We start from the raw sequence: 18,739 nt of genomic DNA on the forward strand, positions 1-18,739 counted from the left end.
AAGTAGAGTTCAATGGGCTTTACAAAGGAGATGGTTATTGTTAAACTAAGCCACAGAGAGGTGAAACCCCTTGGTCACCCAGCAGGCCAGTGGATTAGCCGGGGACAACATCCAGGTGTCCCGAGTCTCGCCCAGTGCTCTACCCACTAGGTAACACCGCCTCCCTCTTTCAAAGCGCACTAAGCTGAACGGCGACCAGGGTCCCTTATTCGGGGTGGAGCCTCCACCCAGTCATGGGGAGCCGCTGCTCCCGACTAACCCCAGGTGCAGACAAGCCCTAACCCTGCCTTTGTTCGGTCTAGTCGAGGTCTTTTCGCCAGGGGTTTTTGTGTGTCTGTCTCTCTTCTTCCGGCTCGGAGCGTCCACACCGGGAGTTAGCCGGCACGACACCCCCGCGTGGCCCCCCAGCCCCGGTGTCACCGCAGGAGCGAACCCAGCCCGCCCGGGGCAGCCCCACACGCTAAGCCCCAAGCCCAGCCCAGGCCCCGCACCCCATGCAGACCAGCCCGGGGCCCGCCGCGCCCCCGCCCCAGGGCCTCCTAAGAAGGGGAGGCGGAGGCGGAGCCGGAGCCGCCCTCCCCGGGCCGCCTGGTGTCCTCGCAGCAGCGCATGTGCCTGGCCCGCTCCGCCCCCGCCTCGCCTCGCCGCCGCCCATGGCCGGGACGCGCTGGGTGTTGGGCGCGCTGCTCCGGGGCCGCGGCTGTAGCTGCAGCAGCTGCCAGCGCACGGGGGCCGCCTGCCTGCCCCTGCGCCCCGCTGCGGCCTCCGCCTCCGGCCTGTCGGGCCGCCGCCGGCTCCTGCTGCTGCTGGGGGCGGCGGCCGCGCAGAGCCGGGGCCTGCAAGTGGCGGTGGCCGCCAGCAGCCTGCCCAGCCCGGCCGGGCCCGGGTTCGGGGCCTTGCAGGGCCCGCTGCTGCACCAGGCCCACCCGGGGCGGAGCTACGGCCAGGTACGGCGCCCCCCACCTTCCCCTCGGCCCGTACCCCCTTCCCCGGGGAACCTCCCCCACCTTGGAGGGGGACCCCAAAGGGGCCGCTGGCCTGCCCCCTCCCCCGATTGACGTCCTGTCTTAAAGTCTCTGGGGGACCCCAAAGCGAGGGTAACTGCCCCCCCCAGTGACCCTGACCCCCAGTCTCTGGCGGATCTTGTGGGTGTTGCTTCATCCTCCCCTGCCCCCAGATCTCTGCCCAAGTCTCTCTAAATCTGCTCCCATCCCTAGCCTCGGGGTGGGGGTCATTCCCTTTTCCATCAATTCACTCTTCTCTAGGGGCAATCTCTCACTGACTGGGGTCACTGTCTTCTCCCTGGCACCCAGTCTGTGGGTGATAGGAGATTATCAGGGGAGAGAGGCTGTTTTTCCCCCTCATGTTCTTGTATTTCCTGTTTAATCTTTATTGGCCATTGCTTGTTTATACCCAGGAGGTCAGTAAAAAAAATACATTTATTGGAGCCCTTATAGGGTTAAGAAGAAACTGCTGTCAACCTTGGGAGAACTCCCTTGCCCAGTGTTGAAGGTCACCTCTGTTGTCTTCTGCATCATGCCTAGGCGGGGAGGATGTTCCTTATCTGAGGTGTTAAATACCTAGGGCTTGTCTACATCACAAAGTTGCAGCGCTGGTGAGGGGGTTACAGCGCGCTGCAACTTAGGAGGTGTACACATCTGCAGGGCATCACCAGCGCTGCAACTCCCTGTTTGCAGCGCTGGCCGTACTCCCGTTTTGTCTCGGGTGTAGAGGATCCAGCGCTGGTGATCCAGCACTTGTAATCAAGTGTAGACACTTACCAGCGCTTTTCTTGACCTCCGTGGAATAAGCAGGTATCCCAGCATACCTGAGGAAGCCTCTGGTAATCAAGCTGGTCTCCTTCCCCGGTTTGCTCTCGCGTTCCCCGAACCCCGAGCAAGCAGGTCTCCTTCCCTGCGGTTTGCAGGGGGGTTCGGGGAACGCGAGAGCAAACCGCGGCGAAGCTGGTCTCCTTCCCCGGTTTGCTCTCGTGTTCCCCGAACTCCCGAGCAAGCAGGTCTCCTTCCCTGCGGTTTGCTGGGTGGTTCCGGGAACGCGATAGCAAACCGCGGCGAAGCTGGTCTCCTTCCCTGGTTTGCTCTCGCGTTCCCCGAACCCCCGAGCAAGCAGGTCTCCTTCCCTGCGGTTTGCAGGGGGGTTCGGGGAACGCGAGAGCAAACCGCGGCGAAGCTGGTCTCCTTCCCCGGTTTGCTCTCGCGTTCCCCGAACCCCCCTGCAAACCGCAGGGAAGGAGACCTGCTTGCTCGGGGGTTCGGGGAACGCGAGAGCAAACCGCGGGCAAGCTGGTCTCCTTCCCCGGTTTGCTCTCGCGTTCCCCGAACCCCCCTTGAAGCCGCCCAACAGCGCTGCAGTGTGGCCACATCTAACACCGCTTGCAGCGCTGGTTGCTGTAAGTGTGGCCACTCTGCAGCGCTGGCCCTATACAGCTGTACTAATACAGCTGTAACAACCAGCGCTGCAAAATTGTAGATGTAGACATACCCCTAGTCTCTCTTGTCAAGATAGCAAATTAGAAGCCATAGACTTTTTTTTTGTATAAGTAACTTCTCAAGAATGCTATTCGTATGTAAAATGACTGTGAACTGTTGTATACAGTTTTTTTTCCTGTATTGTGTCTAATTTCTTGAATACTGAGATTTGTATAATGAACTTTTTTTTTTAATGATTAATTGCCCAGTTATGCTAGATTTGTAGCATAGCATAAATGGTTTTCAGAGGAAAGTCTTGGATATACTGTTGCCATTAGGCAACTGGCTCAGGATACTTAAAATTAAGTTTATTACCTGCTTAGCTCATTGATTTCACTATTCCTTCCATCCTTTCAGTGAGGAGGGTGTGGACTTTTCAATCCTATGTTTAATCTTTAAAAAAAAAAAAAAAAAAAAGTAAAACAATGAATTTTTCACACAAACTGGGTCTGTGTTTGAGTTTGTAACAAAATATGAATAATCCAAGTCATTTTCCCTTTTCTTCCAAAGATTTCAGGCACCTCTCAATCATTGGGCATTATCTGTGGTAGAGACCCTGAAAAGCAGACTTTAAGATAATAGTTTTTTGTTTGTCATTTACTACAACTGGGACTGAAAAAAATCTTTATTAGGAGCAATCCTGCAGTTTGACTGGGTAATCTGATAGACTGTTTTTATCTCTAAAAGCTGCAGAGAGTCCTGTGGCACCTTATTGACTAACAGACGTTTTGGAGCATGAGCTTTCGTGGGTGAATACCCACTTCGTCAGATGTTTTTCTCTGTTTATTTCTCTGAACTCTGGTGATAGCCAGCACAATATTCATTTAATAGTTTTAACAGGAAGGGAACTATTACTGAAGCAAGTAGTTGAGCAACTGTTATTTTTAAAAATAATTCTCTCCTCTTTTTTTCAAAGGATTCAAGTTCTTCATTTCAAGATGAGTATCCTCCACTCTCAGAGTATGAACCAACTCCATCCAAGACAGGAGAGGAAGATGATGTGTTTCTTATCCGAGCCCAAGGATTGCCATACTCTTGCACTGTTGAAGATGTGCTTAGCTTTTTTGCTGGTATATCATCTGGTTTTGTACAGAGATGTGATGTGGTTGAATGTGTTTTAAATATTAATGACTTACTCTAAAACATAAATCCTGTGTTTACTGTTCAGTTACATATTTATAAGTATTTGATATGGTGGAGCTATTTATTCTGTGTTCAGTCTCTGTCTCATAACGGTACAAATTAAGGCTGTCAAGCGATCTAAAAGAATTAATTATGATTAAAAAATTAATCACTATTAATCATGCTGTTAATAGAATAGATTTAAACATTTTTGGATGTTTTATATATTTTCAAATATTGATTTCAATTATAACTACAGAGTGTACAGTACTCACTTTATATTTTTATTACAAATATTTGCACTGTAAAAAACAAAAATAGTATTTTTCAATTCACTTAATACAAGTACTGTAGTGCAATCGCTTTATCATGAAAGTTGAATTTACAGATGTACAGCTATGTACAAAAAATAACTGCACTCAAAAATAAAACTATGTAAAACTTCAAAGCCTACAAGTCCAGTCAGTCCTACTTCAGCCAATCACTTAGGCAAACAAGTTTGGTTATAATTTGCAGGAGATAATGCTACCTGCTTCCTGTTTAAAGTGTCATCTGAAAGTGAGAACAGGCGTTCACAGGGCACTGTTGCAAGATACGAATCTTTAATGCATCTGGCACATAAATATGTCCCTTTGTGCTTCAACCACCATTCCAGAAGATGTGTGTCCATGCTGATGACAGGTTCTGCTCGCTAACGATCCAAAGCAGAGCAGACAGACGCACGTTCATTTTCATCATCTGAGTCAGATGCCACCAGCAGAAGGTTGATTTTCTATTTTGGTGGTTCGGGTTCTGTAGTTTCTGTGTCGGAGCGTTGCTCTTTTAAGACTTCTGAAAGCATGATCCACACTTCATCCCTCTCAAATTTTGGAAGGCACTTGAGATTCTTAAACTTTGGGTCAAGTGCTGTAGCTATTTTTAGAAATCTCAGATTGGTACCTTCTTCGTGTTTTATCAGATCTGCTGTGAAAGTGTTTTTAAATGAACGTGTGCTGTGTCATCATCCGAGACTGCTATAACAGGAAATATATGGCAGAATGCGGGTAAAACAGAACAGGAGACATACAGTTCTCTTTCAAGGAGTTCAGTCACAAATTTAATTAACCTATTTTTTTTTAATGAGCATTAGCAGCATGGAATCATGTCTTCTGGAATGGTGGCTGAAGCATGAAGGAGTATACAAATGTTTAGCATATCTGGCATGTAAATACCTTTCAGTGCGGGCTACAGAAGTGCCATGCAAATGCCTGTTCTCACTTTCAGGTGACATTGTAAATAAGCAGGCAGCAGTATCTCCTGTAAATGTAAACAGACTTGTTTGTCTTAGCGATTGGCTGAACAGGAAGTAGGACTGAGTGGACTTTAGGCCCTAAAGTTTTACATTGTTTTGTTTTTGAGTGCAGTTATGAACAAAAAAAAAATCTACATTTATAAGTTACACTTTCATGATAAAGAGATTGCACTACAGTACTTGTATGAGGTGAATTAAAAAACTTTTTACAGTGCAAATATTTGTAATAAAATAAAAAGTGAGCACTGTCCACTTTGTTTTTAATAGAAATCAATATTTGAAAATGTAGAAAAACATCCAAAAATATTTAATAAATTTAAATTCATATTCTGTTGTTTAACAGTGCAATTAAAACTGCGATTAATTTTTTTAAATAGCAATTCATTGAGTGAATCGCATGAATTAACTGTGCTTAATTGGCAGGTCTAGTACAAATAAATCATTTAACTTTTATTTTTAGTTGTATTTTAAAATACACTCAAATTATTTGAATTACAAACACAAAAAATAAAAAATCTGCCAACCAGATAAGTCCTTGATGCTACAATCTGATCCAAGTGGGTAGATCCTTGCATCCATGCAGAGCTCTGCCGGCTTCTATGGCACTCCACCTGGGTATAAATGTTCACCTGTTTAGAACAGATTGTAGGATCAAGGCCTTAAATTGATAACCAGTTGTAATTAAGGCAGTGTATGATCTTAGTTGTGTGATTGTGGAGATATCTATATCTCTCTCTACATAATGGCATCTGTATGGCATTTACTGTCCTGTGTTTGATACACTCTAATGTGCTATTTAGGTGAAATTTTTATATAAGATCAGAATGTTCAGTTTCAATTGGACCAGCAGATTATGTTAAGGAAGAAACACAATAAATCAATATTGTGCTGTTTCCTTAACTGTATCTTTTGTGTGTAACTTTCTAGACTGCAGGATTCGAAATGGCGAGAGGGGGATACACTTCCTTTTAAACAGGGATGGCAAACGCAGAGGAGATGCTTTGATTGAACTAGAGTCACAACAGGATGTGCAGAATGCCTTGGAAAAGCACTGGAAATATATGGGACAGCGGTATGTGGAAGGTACGTTTAATCTATCTGTTTTGAAAGTAACCTACATATACACCTTTACCCCGATATAACGCCGTCCTCAGAAGCCAAAAAATCGTACCGTGTTATAGGTGAAACTGCGTTATATCGAACTTACTTTGATCCGCTGGAGTGTGCAGCCGTCCCACCCCCTGAGCACTGCTTTACCATGTTATATACAAATTCATGTTCTATCGGGTTGTGTTATATCGGGGTAGATGTGTATTAAAACAGGCAAAGAATATTTCGGAGCAAAACTCAAGATATTACTGTGTCGTGGCGTTCACATGGCTGCAGTGCATTATGTATCCTCAGGGAATTCTGCACCCAACAATTCTGCACACAATATATTAAAATTCTGCAGAATTCTACATATTTTATTGTCAAAATAACACAATATTATCATGCCATTTTCAATTATTTTGGTAATTTTATTTAAAAATACCTGTCAGCAAGTGTCTGTAACAATACAGACAACAAAAAAAAAGACTCGGGAGATGTTTTCTGACCAATAGTTTCATTACTAGGTATATTAATACAGAACGTTGAGTAATTCATTATTTTGGTAATTTTATTTAAAAATACCTGTCAGCAAGTGTCTGTAACAATACAGACAACAACAAAAAAAAGACTCGGGAGATGTTTTCTGACCAATAGTTTCGTTACTAGGTATATTAATACAGAACGTTGAGTAATTCATTTAAACTAGCATACAGAATTTCCTGCATCCCTCAGAAACAAAGCTAAGGCTTGAGGGAGTCAGGGCTGATGGGTGAGCCAAGGGAGAGGGAAGTAATTGCTGGAAAGAAGCCGGGGAGTCAACCTGGAGAGTTGTTAGGTGTGGGTGGGAGAAGTATGGAACAGGATTTTGTGTTTTTTTTTTGGAGCCGGGACGAGTTGTGAAGGGGTTGCTGAGCCTCCCCCATGCAGACTCTGGCTGACCCTTAGCCTCTCCCATTCAGTCAGGCCCCTCTTTCCATGTGTCCCTGCACTCCCACTCCCTAGTCAGTCAGGGCACATCTGCCCCTGTCCCCCTGTGTTTCCTGCACTGCCACTCCCCATTCCACCAGGCATATCTGCACATGTTCTCATGTAGTCCTGCACCTTCACTCAGCCAAGCATAGCTGCTCCTGTCTTCATCTGCCCCTGTGACCACACTCAGCCATCCCCACTCTCACACTACAAGATCTATCAGTTGCTGTGTGGCTTCCAGGTTCAAAGGTGATGCCTTTCCCCATCACATAGCAAGTCAAACATTTTTTAAACTTCTCAGGAAACCCAAGCAAAAACTCCAGTTAAAGTTGAAAGAATCATATTGCTTCAGCCCAAAACCAAGAAAAGAATGTTTCTTCAGGGTGACTATGGAGGAGTTGGGGTGCAAAGGAAAATAAACAGTCTAGTCTTGTCTTGTATTCTTTGCAGTTTTTGAAATACACAATGAAGATGTAGATGCCATATTGAAGAGTCTGCAGTCCAGTTCATCATCCCCTGCAGTTAATGATAGAGTTGTACGCCTCAGAGGCCTTCCTTACAGTTGTACTGAAGCAGACATTTCAGAGTTCTTTGCAGGTGACTTAAGACTTTCTTTTCAGCTAATATCTTCTCATCAGCTAAGCAGAAGATGTTATTTAGAATTTATACAACTCAAATTTAGAAGTGCAATATGGTGATGTGATATCTCATGCTGTCTACAGGACATGTTGATACTTCTGGCTGTCACAATTTCTGGGCTAACTGCACCTCTAACCCATCCTGGTCCTGAGTGCGCTCCTTTTCAGGCTTGGTGGTATCATGCAATTTTCCCACTCTCGCACCAAGCCTTTGGCTGCAGTCCCCTGGTACTAATCATAATTAACTTGGCAGGTTCGATTTAAATTCAGAACCTGCTACCTTCTTCCCTCTAAGGGCTGTGACCAGACAGCCTTCTTAAACAAACGGTTTCACAGAGTTTAAGGCCAGAGGAGACCACCAGATCATCATCTGACCTCCTGTATATCACAGGCCGCCAGCACCGGTATGCTAAACCCAACAGCCAAAATAAGACCAAAATGTTACATTCCACAGGAGAATAAACCACTGTGTGCCACAGGCAGAGCATAGGAAACCAGAAGCATTTTAGAGAAAAAGATCTTAAAACAATAAACTGACTGCACACTTGTCTGACAACCTTCTGCATGGGGATACTGGCAGGTCTAAGCTTCCTGCCCACACCCCTACATGGCAGTCTCTGCCCTTAACTCACAAACCAGTTCACCTCTTTACTTCAGCCAGTGTGTCATCCTGCTCAGTCTTTTGATCACCTTCCTACACAGCTGCTAAGTCATTTTTTAACAGTTTATAACCCTTTGATCTTTTAGCTCCCAGTCCTGGTAAAACAAGCCTTGCAGCTCTGTAGGAAACACAAGGTTGTTTCCTTGAAGCCAGTATTTTTCCTGCTGTCTTTCCAGCGCGTGCAGGGATGTGCTGTCGCTGAATTAAACCAGTATAGGTGTATAATAAACCTTTCACTAGCCCTACTATAGTTACAGTCTGTCCCAGTCACTAGGTCACCTACAGTATTGTTAACACACACATACACAGCAACTCCACATCTGCTTCTCTAGCATCCTCATAGTCGTGAAGAAAAGCTTCAAAATCTGGGCTGAGGGGACGGCAACAGCGCAGCAGTTACAAATTCTGCCGACAGCTTCTAGAAGAGGGAGGAGCAGCACCCATTAGGACTTGGGGATGCATGCCCAGCACCAAACCAATACAGAACTCTGCTGCTGAGGGTTGGCTGACTGGAGAGAGAGTTGGCTTCCCTTCTGGGCTCTGCAGGATTGGCTTCCACTTTGTAGAGCCAAGATTAGGATGAAAATAAGATGCAAAAGTTAAGGCACAGAACAGATAAAATGGTGCCAAAATAAATGTCACTGACAGTATATTGTGCAACTCTTCACAATATCATCACTCCTTTCTAATGTAGTTTGAGCATTGAAATAGTTAAGTGTTGAGATTTAAATGATCCTCACTAGGTATCTTAGTTAACACATGGTTGAGATGGATGTGACATTCTCAGAGCCACTGTTTCAGGCTGTCTGCAAACTCAGGCAGATGTTGCTGTGTCACCTTTAAAACATGAACAGAATGTGTTTAAAGTCATAACAGCTAGATATCGTAGTTAACGAATATAATGGCGAACAAGATGACTGCCCTCCAATGGAAAAAAAAAAAGAATCGGGTGAGCAACTCAGCCCAACTTGGTCCATTTCAAGCCTTGGCTTAGAGATAGTGTGGAGTTTTAGACGCTCTAGGGTCTGTCAGACGACATGATTATTGTATCTCTGGCTTTTCTAGACTGGCAGAAAGGATTGCACATTGGAAAAATGATTAATCATAATTTAAGCATGGTTGAATACTTCCCCTGACTTCTGTGTGGGCTGCTAGAAATTGAGAATGACAGTTCCTTTCAGCTGAGCACCTGCCAGCTGTAGAGTAGGGATAACTTGTTCATGTGCTTTAGGTCCTCTGTCCTTAAACAACCAACCCTAAATGGAAGAATGTAGAGAATTAAAAGCTTGTAGTAGTCACCTATTTTCCCTTTGAAAACTCAGGCAGACCAACATTTCAGAGAGCAAAGCTCATATAAAAGTAAAATTTATGTAGAAATCAAGGAAAAGGTAGAAAAGGAATAAGTTTAAAAAAAAATCCAAAACATTCAGTATTTGATCAGTTCTATTCAGGGTAACGTGAACTGTCAGTTCAGAAGTAGGTACGGTTTCATCTGTTTAAAACAAGAGAAGGAAAACTGCACGTGCTACAGCTCACATAGAAAATGCTTTTTTCCCCCCCCAAAAGGTTTGGATATAGTTGAGATAACTTTTGTCATGGATCAGAGAGGAAGAAGGAAAACGGGAGAAGCTTTTGTGCAGTTTGCAGCACCAGAAATGGCAAATCAAGCCTTGTTAAAGCATAAGGAGGAAATTGGGAACCGGTATGTGTTTCAGTGTGGTTAACTAAGTGTTTGTGTACATTATGATTTTAATCTAAGGCTACAGAATAACTTAAAGCTTGTGGATATAAACAGTGAACAAACATAACTGTTTACCGTTTTGTTCCAAATTGTTCATTGACCGTATGCTCTTTAATTCCCCCTCCTTGCTTTTCCCCAGTTATACATGCTAGTGTGAGTGTCATTTGAAACCTTTTGCGCAGAGTGGAGACTTGGTGAGATTTTTTGATGTAGTATTTAGAATTCTTAAGGGAATTGGATGTTTCATAGACAGTGAAGGTGGAAAGAAGCTGCTTGGACCAGGGGCAACTCTAGGTATTTTGCCGTCCCAGGCACGGCAGGCAGGCTGCCTTCGGTGTCTTGCCTGCAGGAGGTCTGCTGAAGCCACGGGACCAGCGGACCCTCCGCAGGCAAGCCACCGAAGGCAACCTGCCTGCTGCCCTCTCCACGACTGGCAGAGTGCCCCCTGTGGCTTGCCGCCCCAGGCACACGCTTGGCATGCTGGTGCCTGGAGCTGCCTCTGTCTGGGACATGTAGTCCATTACTCTGCACTAATCTGGGATTCTGGCTTTAACAGTGCCCATCTAATTTCAATGAGAACATTATAGAATAATTTGCAGAAGGATGAGTAAAGCATCTGCTGGGCTGGAATAGTCTTTCCAAGGCAATTTTTTTGATGTCTGCAGTTAGGTGGAATCTGGTGCATGCCAAATAAAAAATATGTTCCTCTGAAATGTGTTTTAAAGAGGTCTGAGTCATCCCTGTCAGAGGTATCCAGACAGTATCAAGAGGGAGGATTAACAAACGGGGAAGTGTCTGCTTCCCCTTTAATTAGAACATGGCTTGTCAAGTATATTCTATCAACATTCTTTCCTAATATTTAACATATTTCATTTTCCTTCTGTTTAGTATTTGTAGATGGTTGTCATAGCTATCTTTGTCTCTGGGTTTTGTGTTACCTTATTTTCACCTGTAAATAATACGTGCTAAAACCTCGAGCGTCTTTGCTCTCCTTTGCATTTCCTGCACTGTTGTCAGTTACCTGTAATGAAGAGATCTTAGTTGTATACTGAGCATGGCTTCACCAATGTGGGATTGTTGCCTCTGTCATTACATACAAAATCCTTATTAACACATCAGGGTAACTGCTTTTGTTTCTTTTTTTTTTTGTAGTTTCGGCATACTGAGAGCCTCTAATTTGACATCCTTCATCCTTTCTCTCCCCTAGAATTTCCTTCACATTATTGCTTTCTATATCCCCAGCTATAACTAAGAACAGACTAATTTAGCAATTGTGGTTAAATACTGTTGAGGCCAACTTAAATACTGTTTGGTCCAGCCTGTGTGAACAGGACCAAATCAGGATTTAATTAGGCTCTTAATAAAAGGGTAACCTACCTAGAGGTCTAGGCTAATTTGTGATAACTCCCCCCCTCCCCTTTCATATAAATGGGGCCCTATTAGTGTGCCTTGATATTGCAGTTCATCTTGGTCTGTTTTTCTGAAACGTTCTGTTTATCTAAATTGTGTTATCCCATTCATTTTCACTCAGTTCTTTAAAGATTGGGCTTCCTGGCACTCATCTTCCACTCTGTTCTTGATCCCTAATTTTGTATAATCTACGTTTCAATAATTGTTCTTCCTTTTTAATATTTCCTTGTGTTACATCCAATAGACCTTAAATTACTAAAAGAGAGAGGACATTCTAAGTGACTTTCCCCTGTCCATGCAGCTTGCATGTCTCGGTTTAGCCACTGAAAATAGACTAGATGGGTTGTTTTCCTGCACTGGTACAGTGCTGATCCACTGGAATTCATGCTGCTGCAGAAGTTCAAGTTTAAAAAGCATTTTAAAAAAATGCAAATTATTCCTTATTTTTGCAACAAAATGTAAATTTTGGTTCTGAATTAAGTCGATGCCATCCTTTTAAACACTGAAGTAGACTCCATTTTTACAAGACTGTAGACTAAAGATCTTGTCCACACCAAATGATGTTCTTTGTGGTTCTATCATCGTGACTGTTGCATAGAAATGTGGTTTGTCTCTTCTCTGATGGCTCCCTCATTTTCCTGAATATTTTTTCTTGTCTCTTAAAACCCCTTCTGAAGGGGCTCAGCACATTTGATTGCCATTTTCCTGATCGCAGCACTCCCTTTAACTGCTCTAGGACTTAGTACCTTGGATTGCATGGTACCTAAAAGCTTGTAAGATTAAAAGATCCAGAATGGCTAAAAGGCTTGCTTGGGGCCTTTTCATGGTTTTATTCAGGTAAAGAAGTATGGAAGGATGGACACTGAGCGGTGTTGGTGCATTTGTTCATTGAAGGATGAGAGCTGTAATTTTACAGTAGATTTTAGTTAGGATAAAACACTTGTCCATCTTATGCTTGCATCTTTTACCCTGATTAATTTGATTCTGGATCCTTTGCAATTACACTGTTTATGGTGCAACCAGTTTTGTATCAAAACCTCAGTATTTCTAGCTAAACTTTAATTGTAGGCAAGACTGTGCTGAAAGCTTACATGTAAATTTCATTAATGAAATCAGTGCATGCCATTGGGAGCACCATGCTTGCAATTGTATCAGATGAAGAAAGTTGTTCATCTCATGCTCTTTGGAACTGTGCTTATGATGTATTGATCATGACATTTTCTTCTTCATGCTTTCCTAACTTATTCTGCTGTTTTTAATACTGAACTAGTCTGGAGGAGTGTTGCAAATGTTAAGACCATTCAAGTGGCTACATAAAGTCAACTGCAGGGTTTTAGAATCCCATTAACACTTGAAATCACTGTGGTGATTTTGGATTTACTCTGGCAAAGCAGCAAGTAGTTTCTAAAGCTTTAAAAGATTAAGTTGCAGAGTCAGGCTTACTAGGTGTAATTGAAAACTTAGCTTTAAGATGATGGTCCAGTAATCTCTGCTGCTTAATGAATCTCAGGGTAGCTGCAAGTTGTGATGCGTGATTTCGAGCTTCCACAGAGCAGCATCCAGTAGGAACTGTGATAGCACTGCACTTGAAAGTAATTGAATATCTTTGAGAGTTTTGTATTCTTTCTATGGCTGTGTCACATGTAATCCTTTTTTCCTATTAAATCTAGATATATAGAAATATTTCCATTTAGGAGGAGCGAAGTTCGAAGCCATAGCGGTTTGTACAGGGGGAAGAAGACGAATACTTATCCAACTACTAAACTGATAAAAGAATCAGAATCAGTCTTTGAAGAAAATGATTTGAAGCAGCCCCTAGGACTGACTGTAGCTCGTGAAAGTGAAAAAGAAAATGGTAAGTTCTTGCTTGTTGCAGTTGTTCTTTGAAGCATCTTGGCATATACTCATGCATGCAAACCGTTTTTATGGAAGTGTAATGTTGCAAGTACTAATGCTACTTTTGTTCACTTGTGAAGAATCTTATAGAGAAGTGATTGAAAAGCCTCGGGATGCTTCAGAATTTGGGAGTACCTCATCATCACCGCTGCATTTTGTCCATCTGAGAGGTCTGCCTTTCCAAGCTAGTGCCCAAGACATTGTAAATGTACGTTACAGTATGAACACATGAATATACAGCATTGGTGACCATTTAAACCCTGATTACACTTTGAAGAGTATCAACCTTTTGTGCTATAAATATTTTAATGCTGCCTAATTTCCAGATGGATTGCATGTGGAAACGGGGGATGTTTTAAAGAGTTGGAAGGACAAAATTCAGACACAGTGTCGGGGATGGCAGGTGGGCACAGAAGTCAAGGGATGGGTGGGTCGAACAGGTTCAATAGGTATTTAAATCCGTATACTTAAAGTGCCCCATATACTGCAGTGAATTTAACTTTTGGTAAATGCACATAGAATTTCTGGCTTGGAGTGTGAACTTTCAATCCTAAAAACTCCTCTAACTCTGTTACAAGTAACTTGGCTTGTGGTATCTGAGGCTGTAATACAGGTTGTTATTCCATAGCTGAGTCTTTTGTCTTGCATATTTTATTTAACATTTATGGTTCAGTAGAGCCTAAAGTCATGGGTAGGCAACCTATGGCACGCGTGCCAAAAGCAGCACGCGAGCTGAGTTTCAGTGGCACACTCACTACGTGCGTCCTGGGCCCCCGTCTGGGGGGCTCTGCATTTTAATTTAATTTTAAAATGAAGTTTCTTAAACATTTTAAAAACCTTATTTACTTTACATACAACAATAACTTAGTTATATATTATAGACTTAAAGAAAGAGACCACCTAAAAATGTTAATGTATTACTGGCACGCAAAACCTTAAATTAGAGTGAATAAATGAAGACTTGCCCAGGGGTTGGCAACCTTTCAGCAGTAGGGAGCCTAGAGGCCTCAGCTAGGTTGGTGTGCCATTGTGGAAGGCACTGTTCAAGTTATCTGTTCTAAATTGCTGCCAGGCCTTGATTTTGTGCTAAATTATTTGAACTAGTACTGCTATTAGCAAAAGGCTGTGGGGGAAAGGTAAAACGAATTTGAATTCCACGAGCAACAAGAACAGCAGAATGTGAAGCTTCACTAGGAGAATATTTGGGGTTAAAGACATTACAAACAAAATAGACTATTATGCTTTCTTCTCCCCATTCTATCTTGCAGGTGTTTTGTTAGAACTATAAGAACAGATTTTTACAATAGCTTAAGGCAAACCACTGTGCGTGACTTCTCTTGTGTACATGTTCATGGCAGATCTTAAATAAACTTCTCTACAGATCAATCAAAAAATCTTGTCTTAAAACTGAATGGGTCTGATAAGATTTGTCCGATATAACTGGCATTTGTCCTCCTGTTTAGCTGTAAGCATGGCTATGCAATGGATACAGCTGATGATTTGTTTTTTTCCTGGTGGAAAAACAAAAGCAAGCACTTCCTCAAAGTGAAGTAGAATACAGTTCATCTAAACAGAGGTGGGAGACATGGAGTTTATTCTGACAAGCAGGACACTTTTCAATGCAAGGTGATACATGTTGGGGCACATTAGCAAATTTAGTCTAAAGGGTTTTTAGAATAAAATGGGTTCAGATAAGCACAATCATTTATCTAAACAGCATCAAACTCAGCTGACCATTTTATTTCAACTTGGGTATTCCCTTTATAGCGAGAAGCCAAGTTGTAACAAAATGGTCAGCTGAGTTTTATGCTGGAAGGAATCTTGTATATAAGTGGAAGAAAAAATGGTAACCAACTGTAAAACATTTTATCAAATAGGAATTCCCAAAGTTTGTTGAAATATTACCACTGCAATAATCTTGTAAAATTAAAACTACATAGCTTACCTCCTCCCTGTTGCTCCATCTCACCTTTGTTTGACTCTTAACTGCTAGCCATATATACTTGATATTTCACTTAGGTTTTGTTTTCTTTAGTTTTTTGCTCCACTGAAACCTGCAAAAATCACCATGGAATATAATTCCAGTGGGAAAGCTACAGGAGAAGCAGATGTATATTTTGAGACTCATGAAGATGCAGTTGCTGCTATGGCCAAGGATAGGTCATACGCGCGTAAGTAATGCCTGCATCTTTTTCTGCTGTGCATTATTGCTGTTGAGCCTGGTACTGCCAGTCATCTGGAACATCTTGTCAGGCCGTGGGCTGTCTACTGATCATGCAGTACAGAGTACCTTTCAATTTCTAGGCCTTGAATTGTTCAGGCCTGAAATGATTAACTCTACTCAAGCAGCAAAGAGTCCTGTGGCACCTTATAGACCAACAGACGTATTGGAGCATGAGCCTTCATGGGTGAATACCCACTTCGTTGGATGCATGTCTGACTCTACTCAGTGTGACTGTTACATGCACTATATAGACTTAACTTTATTATTATTATTCAGAAACTTTATAAACAAACATTTTGTAATTATTCCCCAGAGCATAGATATATTGAATTATTCCTGAATTCATCTCCAAAAAGAAAACAAGATTGCTAGTGACAGTGGCACAAACCCAAACTAGGTAAGTATATTAACCATCCTTCCCTCTTTGGTAGGCTATTTCCAAAGATGTACAATTTGACCCTTATTTCATAGGCTTACTTGTATAGCACAGTGCCAGTATGCACAACGTTAGCTATTGAAGACAAGTAGCTTAAAGTCAAAATCTAAGTCTAGAAAGTTCAAACAACCCTACCTAAAGTTAAGCATCTAAATTTATAAAGTATTTGTCATAGATATCTTATCGCAGGCACCCAGATTTGAATATTTTGACCTAAGGACCCCATCCAATTCCTATTGAAAACATTTTCACATTAATGGAGTTGGATCAGGCCCTCATTTAGAAAACACTCAGTAAAGCATGATAGAACTGAGTGGGATGCTGTGGTACATCGGACTGTTTACAGCTGAACAGACATTTATCAGACTCTCCAGTTAAGCAGTGACCTTGTGCTGGAATTCAGGTTTTAAAGGGCACCCCGCCTCCCCCCCCCCCCAATCCTCTGACTCCTGTGGAAGGTGAAATGCAAGTCTAGGCTCATGAGTTTCTCAGTTGTGAAACCAATTTTTGTGAGCTGGGTGTAACTGAAAAATGTATTGACCATTTCTACAGCAGTGGAGTGGTATGAGAAACAAACCTTGTAACCCTTGATTGCATTAGAAATAGCTGACTTGTTCAACAGACTTACTTAGTGACATGGGAGACACGTCGTCTACATCATGGGTGATGGAACTAGGCAAATGAGAGAATGTTTGAGGGAGTAATCTTGACAGACTTGATTCTGAGGAAGCTGGATCAAAATTTGTTTACTTAAGAAAATCTCTTTTAAAGCTTTTCATGATAACAGCTGGCTTTCTGTCAGTCATCCTTTAAAAGCCCATGTTGTAGCTGTGCATGGACTGGGAGCCTGCTATGTAAAGGGCACCTGACAGAACCATCATGAGCTTTGTTCTAACACTGAGGTGGGAGAAAGCAAGATACTCCACAGGAGCATGAACATGATACTTGGATCATCTGAACCAAGAAAGGGGTGGAGATTAAACACATGCAGTTGAAGTTTTTGCTGATTGAAGCCTATTTAACCTGATGAAATGTAGTTGCCTGTAATGAACATGGGGGGCTGCTGTCCTGCTGCAGGAAGTTTGTCCTCAGGCTATAGGTGTCAGAGACAATTGTAGATTCTTCCCTTAAATGTCTTCTGCAGAATAAAAATTTTGGCTTTTTTTTTTAAATAACTTATTTTTGAGTATTCTCTGCATAGAAGAGGGTTCCCATCTCTCCCTCCCTTCGCTTTCCTAGTCTGAGCTCTTTAGTAAATGCAGTGGAAGATGGGAACCCTCTCAAGTGGTACATTGATTAGGTTGGAGGTAAGGGACTAGCTGAGTTTCAAGGCTTTAATCTTCCTTGCCAGGTGTAGCAGACACTTTTATCCCATACATAGCTTGAAGACAACCTCCACTACTGCTTTTGTTACTTGAGGAAGCAGTAAATGTTCTACATTTGCACTACACCTCTCCTGTGAAGTCTTACAAGAGTATTTAGTACCATCTATGACCTCTGCTGTGCATGGTGGTGAGCACAGTGGTTGAAAATGGGTTAATTTGCAGAGCGTGATTTGGATCAGCTCTGTGCTTGGATCTCCTCCACTTCAGCAGACTTGTCAAGAGAACCTGCTCATACCATTTTAAAGAGCTGCTCATTTAGTGGTGGCTTAATTTAGGTAAGCTTTGAGTGCTCCTCACAACTGAAGAGTTGTAGTCATTCTTGTTGAGACTATGTACAGCAGAGAACTCTCAAACAACACAAGGGGTTAGCATTTGGCAAATGAGCTGATATCCAAATCCCTAACATTTTTTCCTTTTTCTTTTCAGGATGAAGCAAGAACTCATTTGCTTATCATTCTTGGAGCTAGAATGCAGGTGCTCTTGTTCAGTAGCAAAGAAACCACAAGACATTTTTTCAAAGGCAATTCAGTCTATCTAAAATTATTCAGTATGGGTTTGTGTAATAAAGTGCACAATAAACGGTGTTTACACTGTGGAATTTGTCTTAAAACAGAAATAAGGTTGAATCCATTAATTGTCCTTGTATTACAGTAATTGCTACAGTACAGGCAGTAGTAAGTTCTGATCTAGGTTGTTGCAGAGACACTGAAATATCACCTACTTGTGTTGCATTACCATTCCACAGCTTATTTTTGACATAAGCAGCTTAACAGTTCTTAGTAGATAAGAACCCTATGTTTAGAGATTCCAGCAATAGTTGGACAATAACTTTACAAAGCTATGAGGTAGTTGGGCACTTGTTTAATTTAAATATCCTAGAAAATGCAAAAGCATGGCCTTGAGAGTCTAAAACACAGTAAGAATGTGCTTAATAGATTTTGTAATGGTTCCACAATGCTTACCTATTGCTTTTCTTTGTCATCTAAAACTAGCACCTCTTCTCTCATTGTGCTTAAGGATGGAGTAAACACTTTGAAATTGTCTAAGCTTAAACTTCTACAATGTACATACAGTGTGGGTGAAAGGTAACTGTTCTCTGTACAGTACTTAAAGGCACCTACCCAAATGTTTAATCAAGGATGTTTCACATTTGCTTATTACTGGGTAGTTTCTAGACTGTATATTGTATAATAGCACTGCTTCTCTCCCCTGTGTTACCTTGTTGGGAGACTGAAAGGCATAGCATGATGCAATAGCTACATGAAGCTAGACTTAGTACACAGCTGGAAAAGGCTTAAGGTATTTTAAGCTTAAGCTTTTATTGTGATGGTGAAACTAATTTCACTTCCCTTTTTCTTATAATACGGTGAGGCAAGTTCTGTACT

The 18,739-nt window shown here is 42.2% G+C and overlaps 1 protein-coding gene across 2 annotated transcripts; it reads left to right on the forward strand.

Annotated features, from left to right (window-relative positions):
- Nucleotides 1-638: 638 nt before the first annotated feature.
- GRSF1 (G-rich RNA sequence binding factor 1) lies at nucleotides 639-17,938 on the forward strand. Of its 2 annotated transcripts, XM_050945028.1 has the most exons (10): nucleotides 639-947; nucleotides 3,406-3,559; nucleotides 5,830-5,985; nucleotides 7,414-7,560; nucleotides 9,829-9,964; nucleotides 13,084-13,268; nucleotides 13,390-13,517; nucleotides 15,345-15,480; nucleotides 15,847-15,930; nucleotides 17,781-17,938. In XM_050945028.1, the coding sequence occupies exons 1-9, from the start codon at nucleotides 654-656 to the stop codon at nucleotides 15,903-15,905; spliced, it is 1,395 nt and encodes a 464-aa protein (XP_050800985.1). In that variant the 5' UTR covers nucleotides 639-653; the 3' UTR covers nucleotides 15,906-15,930; nucleotides 17,781-17,938. The 2 variants fall into 2 exon arrangements, with proteins under 2 accessions (XP_050800985.1, XP_050800986.1); XM_050945029.1 differs by lacking the exon at nucleotides 7,414-7,560.
- The last annotated feature ends 801 nt before the right edge of the window (nucleotides 17,939-18,739 follow it).

Source organism: Gopherus flavomarginatus, chromosome 3 (genome assembly GCF_025201925.1).
Source record: "Gopherus flavomarginatus isolate rGopFla2 chromosome 3, rGopFla2.mat.asm, whole genome shotgun sequence".
NCBI lineage: Eukaryota > Metazoa > Chordata > Testudines > Testudinidae > Gopherus > Gopherus flavomarginatus.

Excerpts from the sequence above, each read along its gene's own strand:
- GRSF1 (XM_050945028.1), top strand. The coding sequence starts at position 654 with ATGGCCGGGACGCGCTGGGTGTTGGGCGCGCTGCTCCGGGGCCGCGGC. Across the intron at positions 7,561-9,828 it reads CATTTCAGAGTTCTTTGCAG|GTTTGGATATAGTTGAGATA; the intron begins GTGACTTAAGAC and ends CCCCCCCAAAAG. Across the intron at positions 15,481-15,846 it reads CAAGGATAGGTCATACGCGC|AGCATAGATATATTGAATTA; the intron begins GTAAGTAATGCC and ends ATTATTCCCCAG.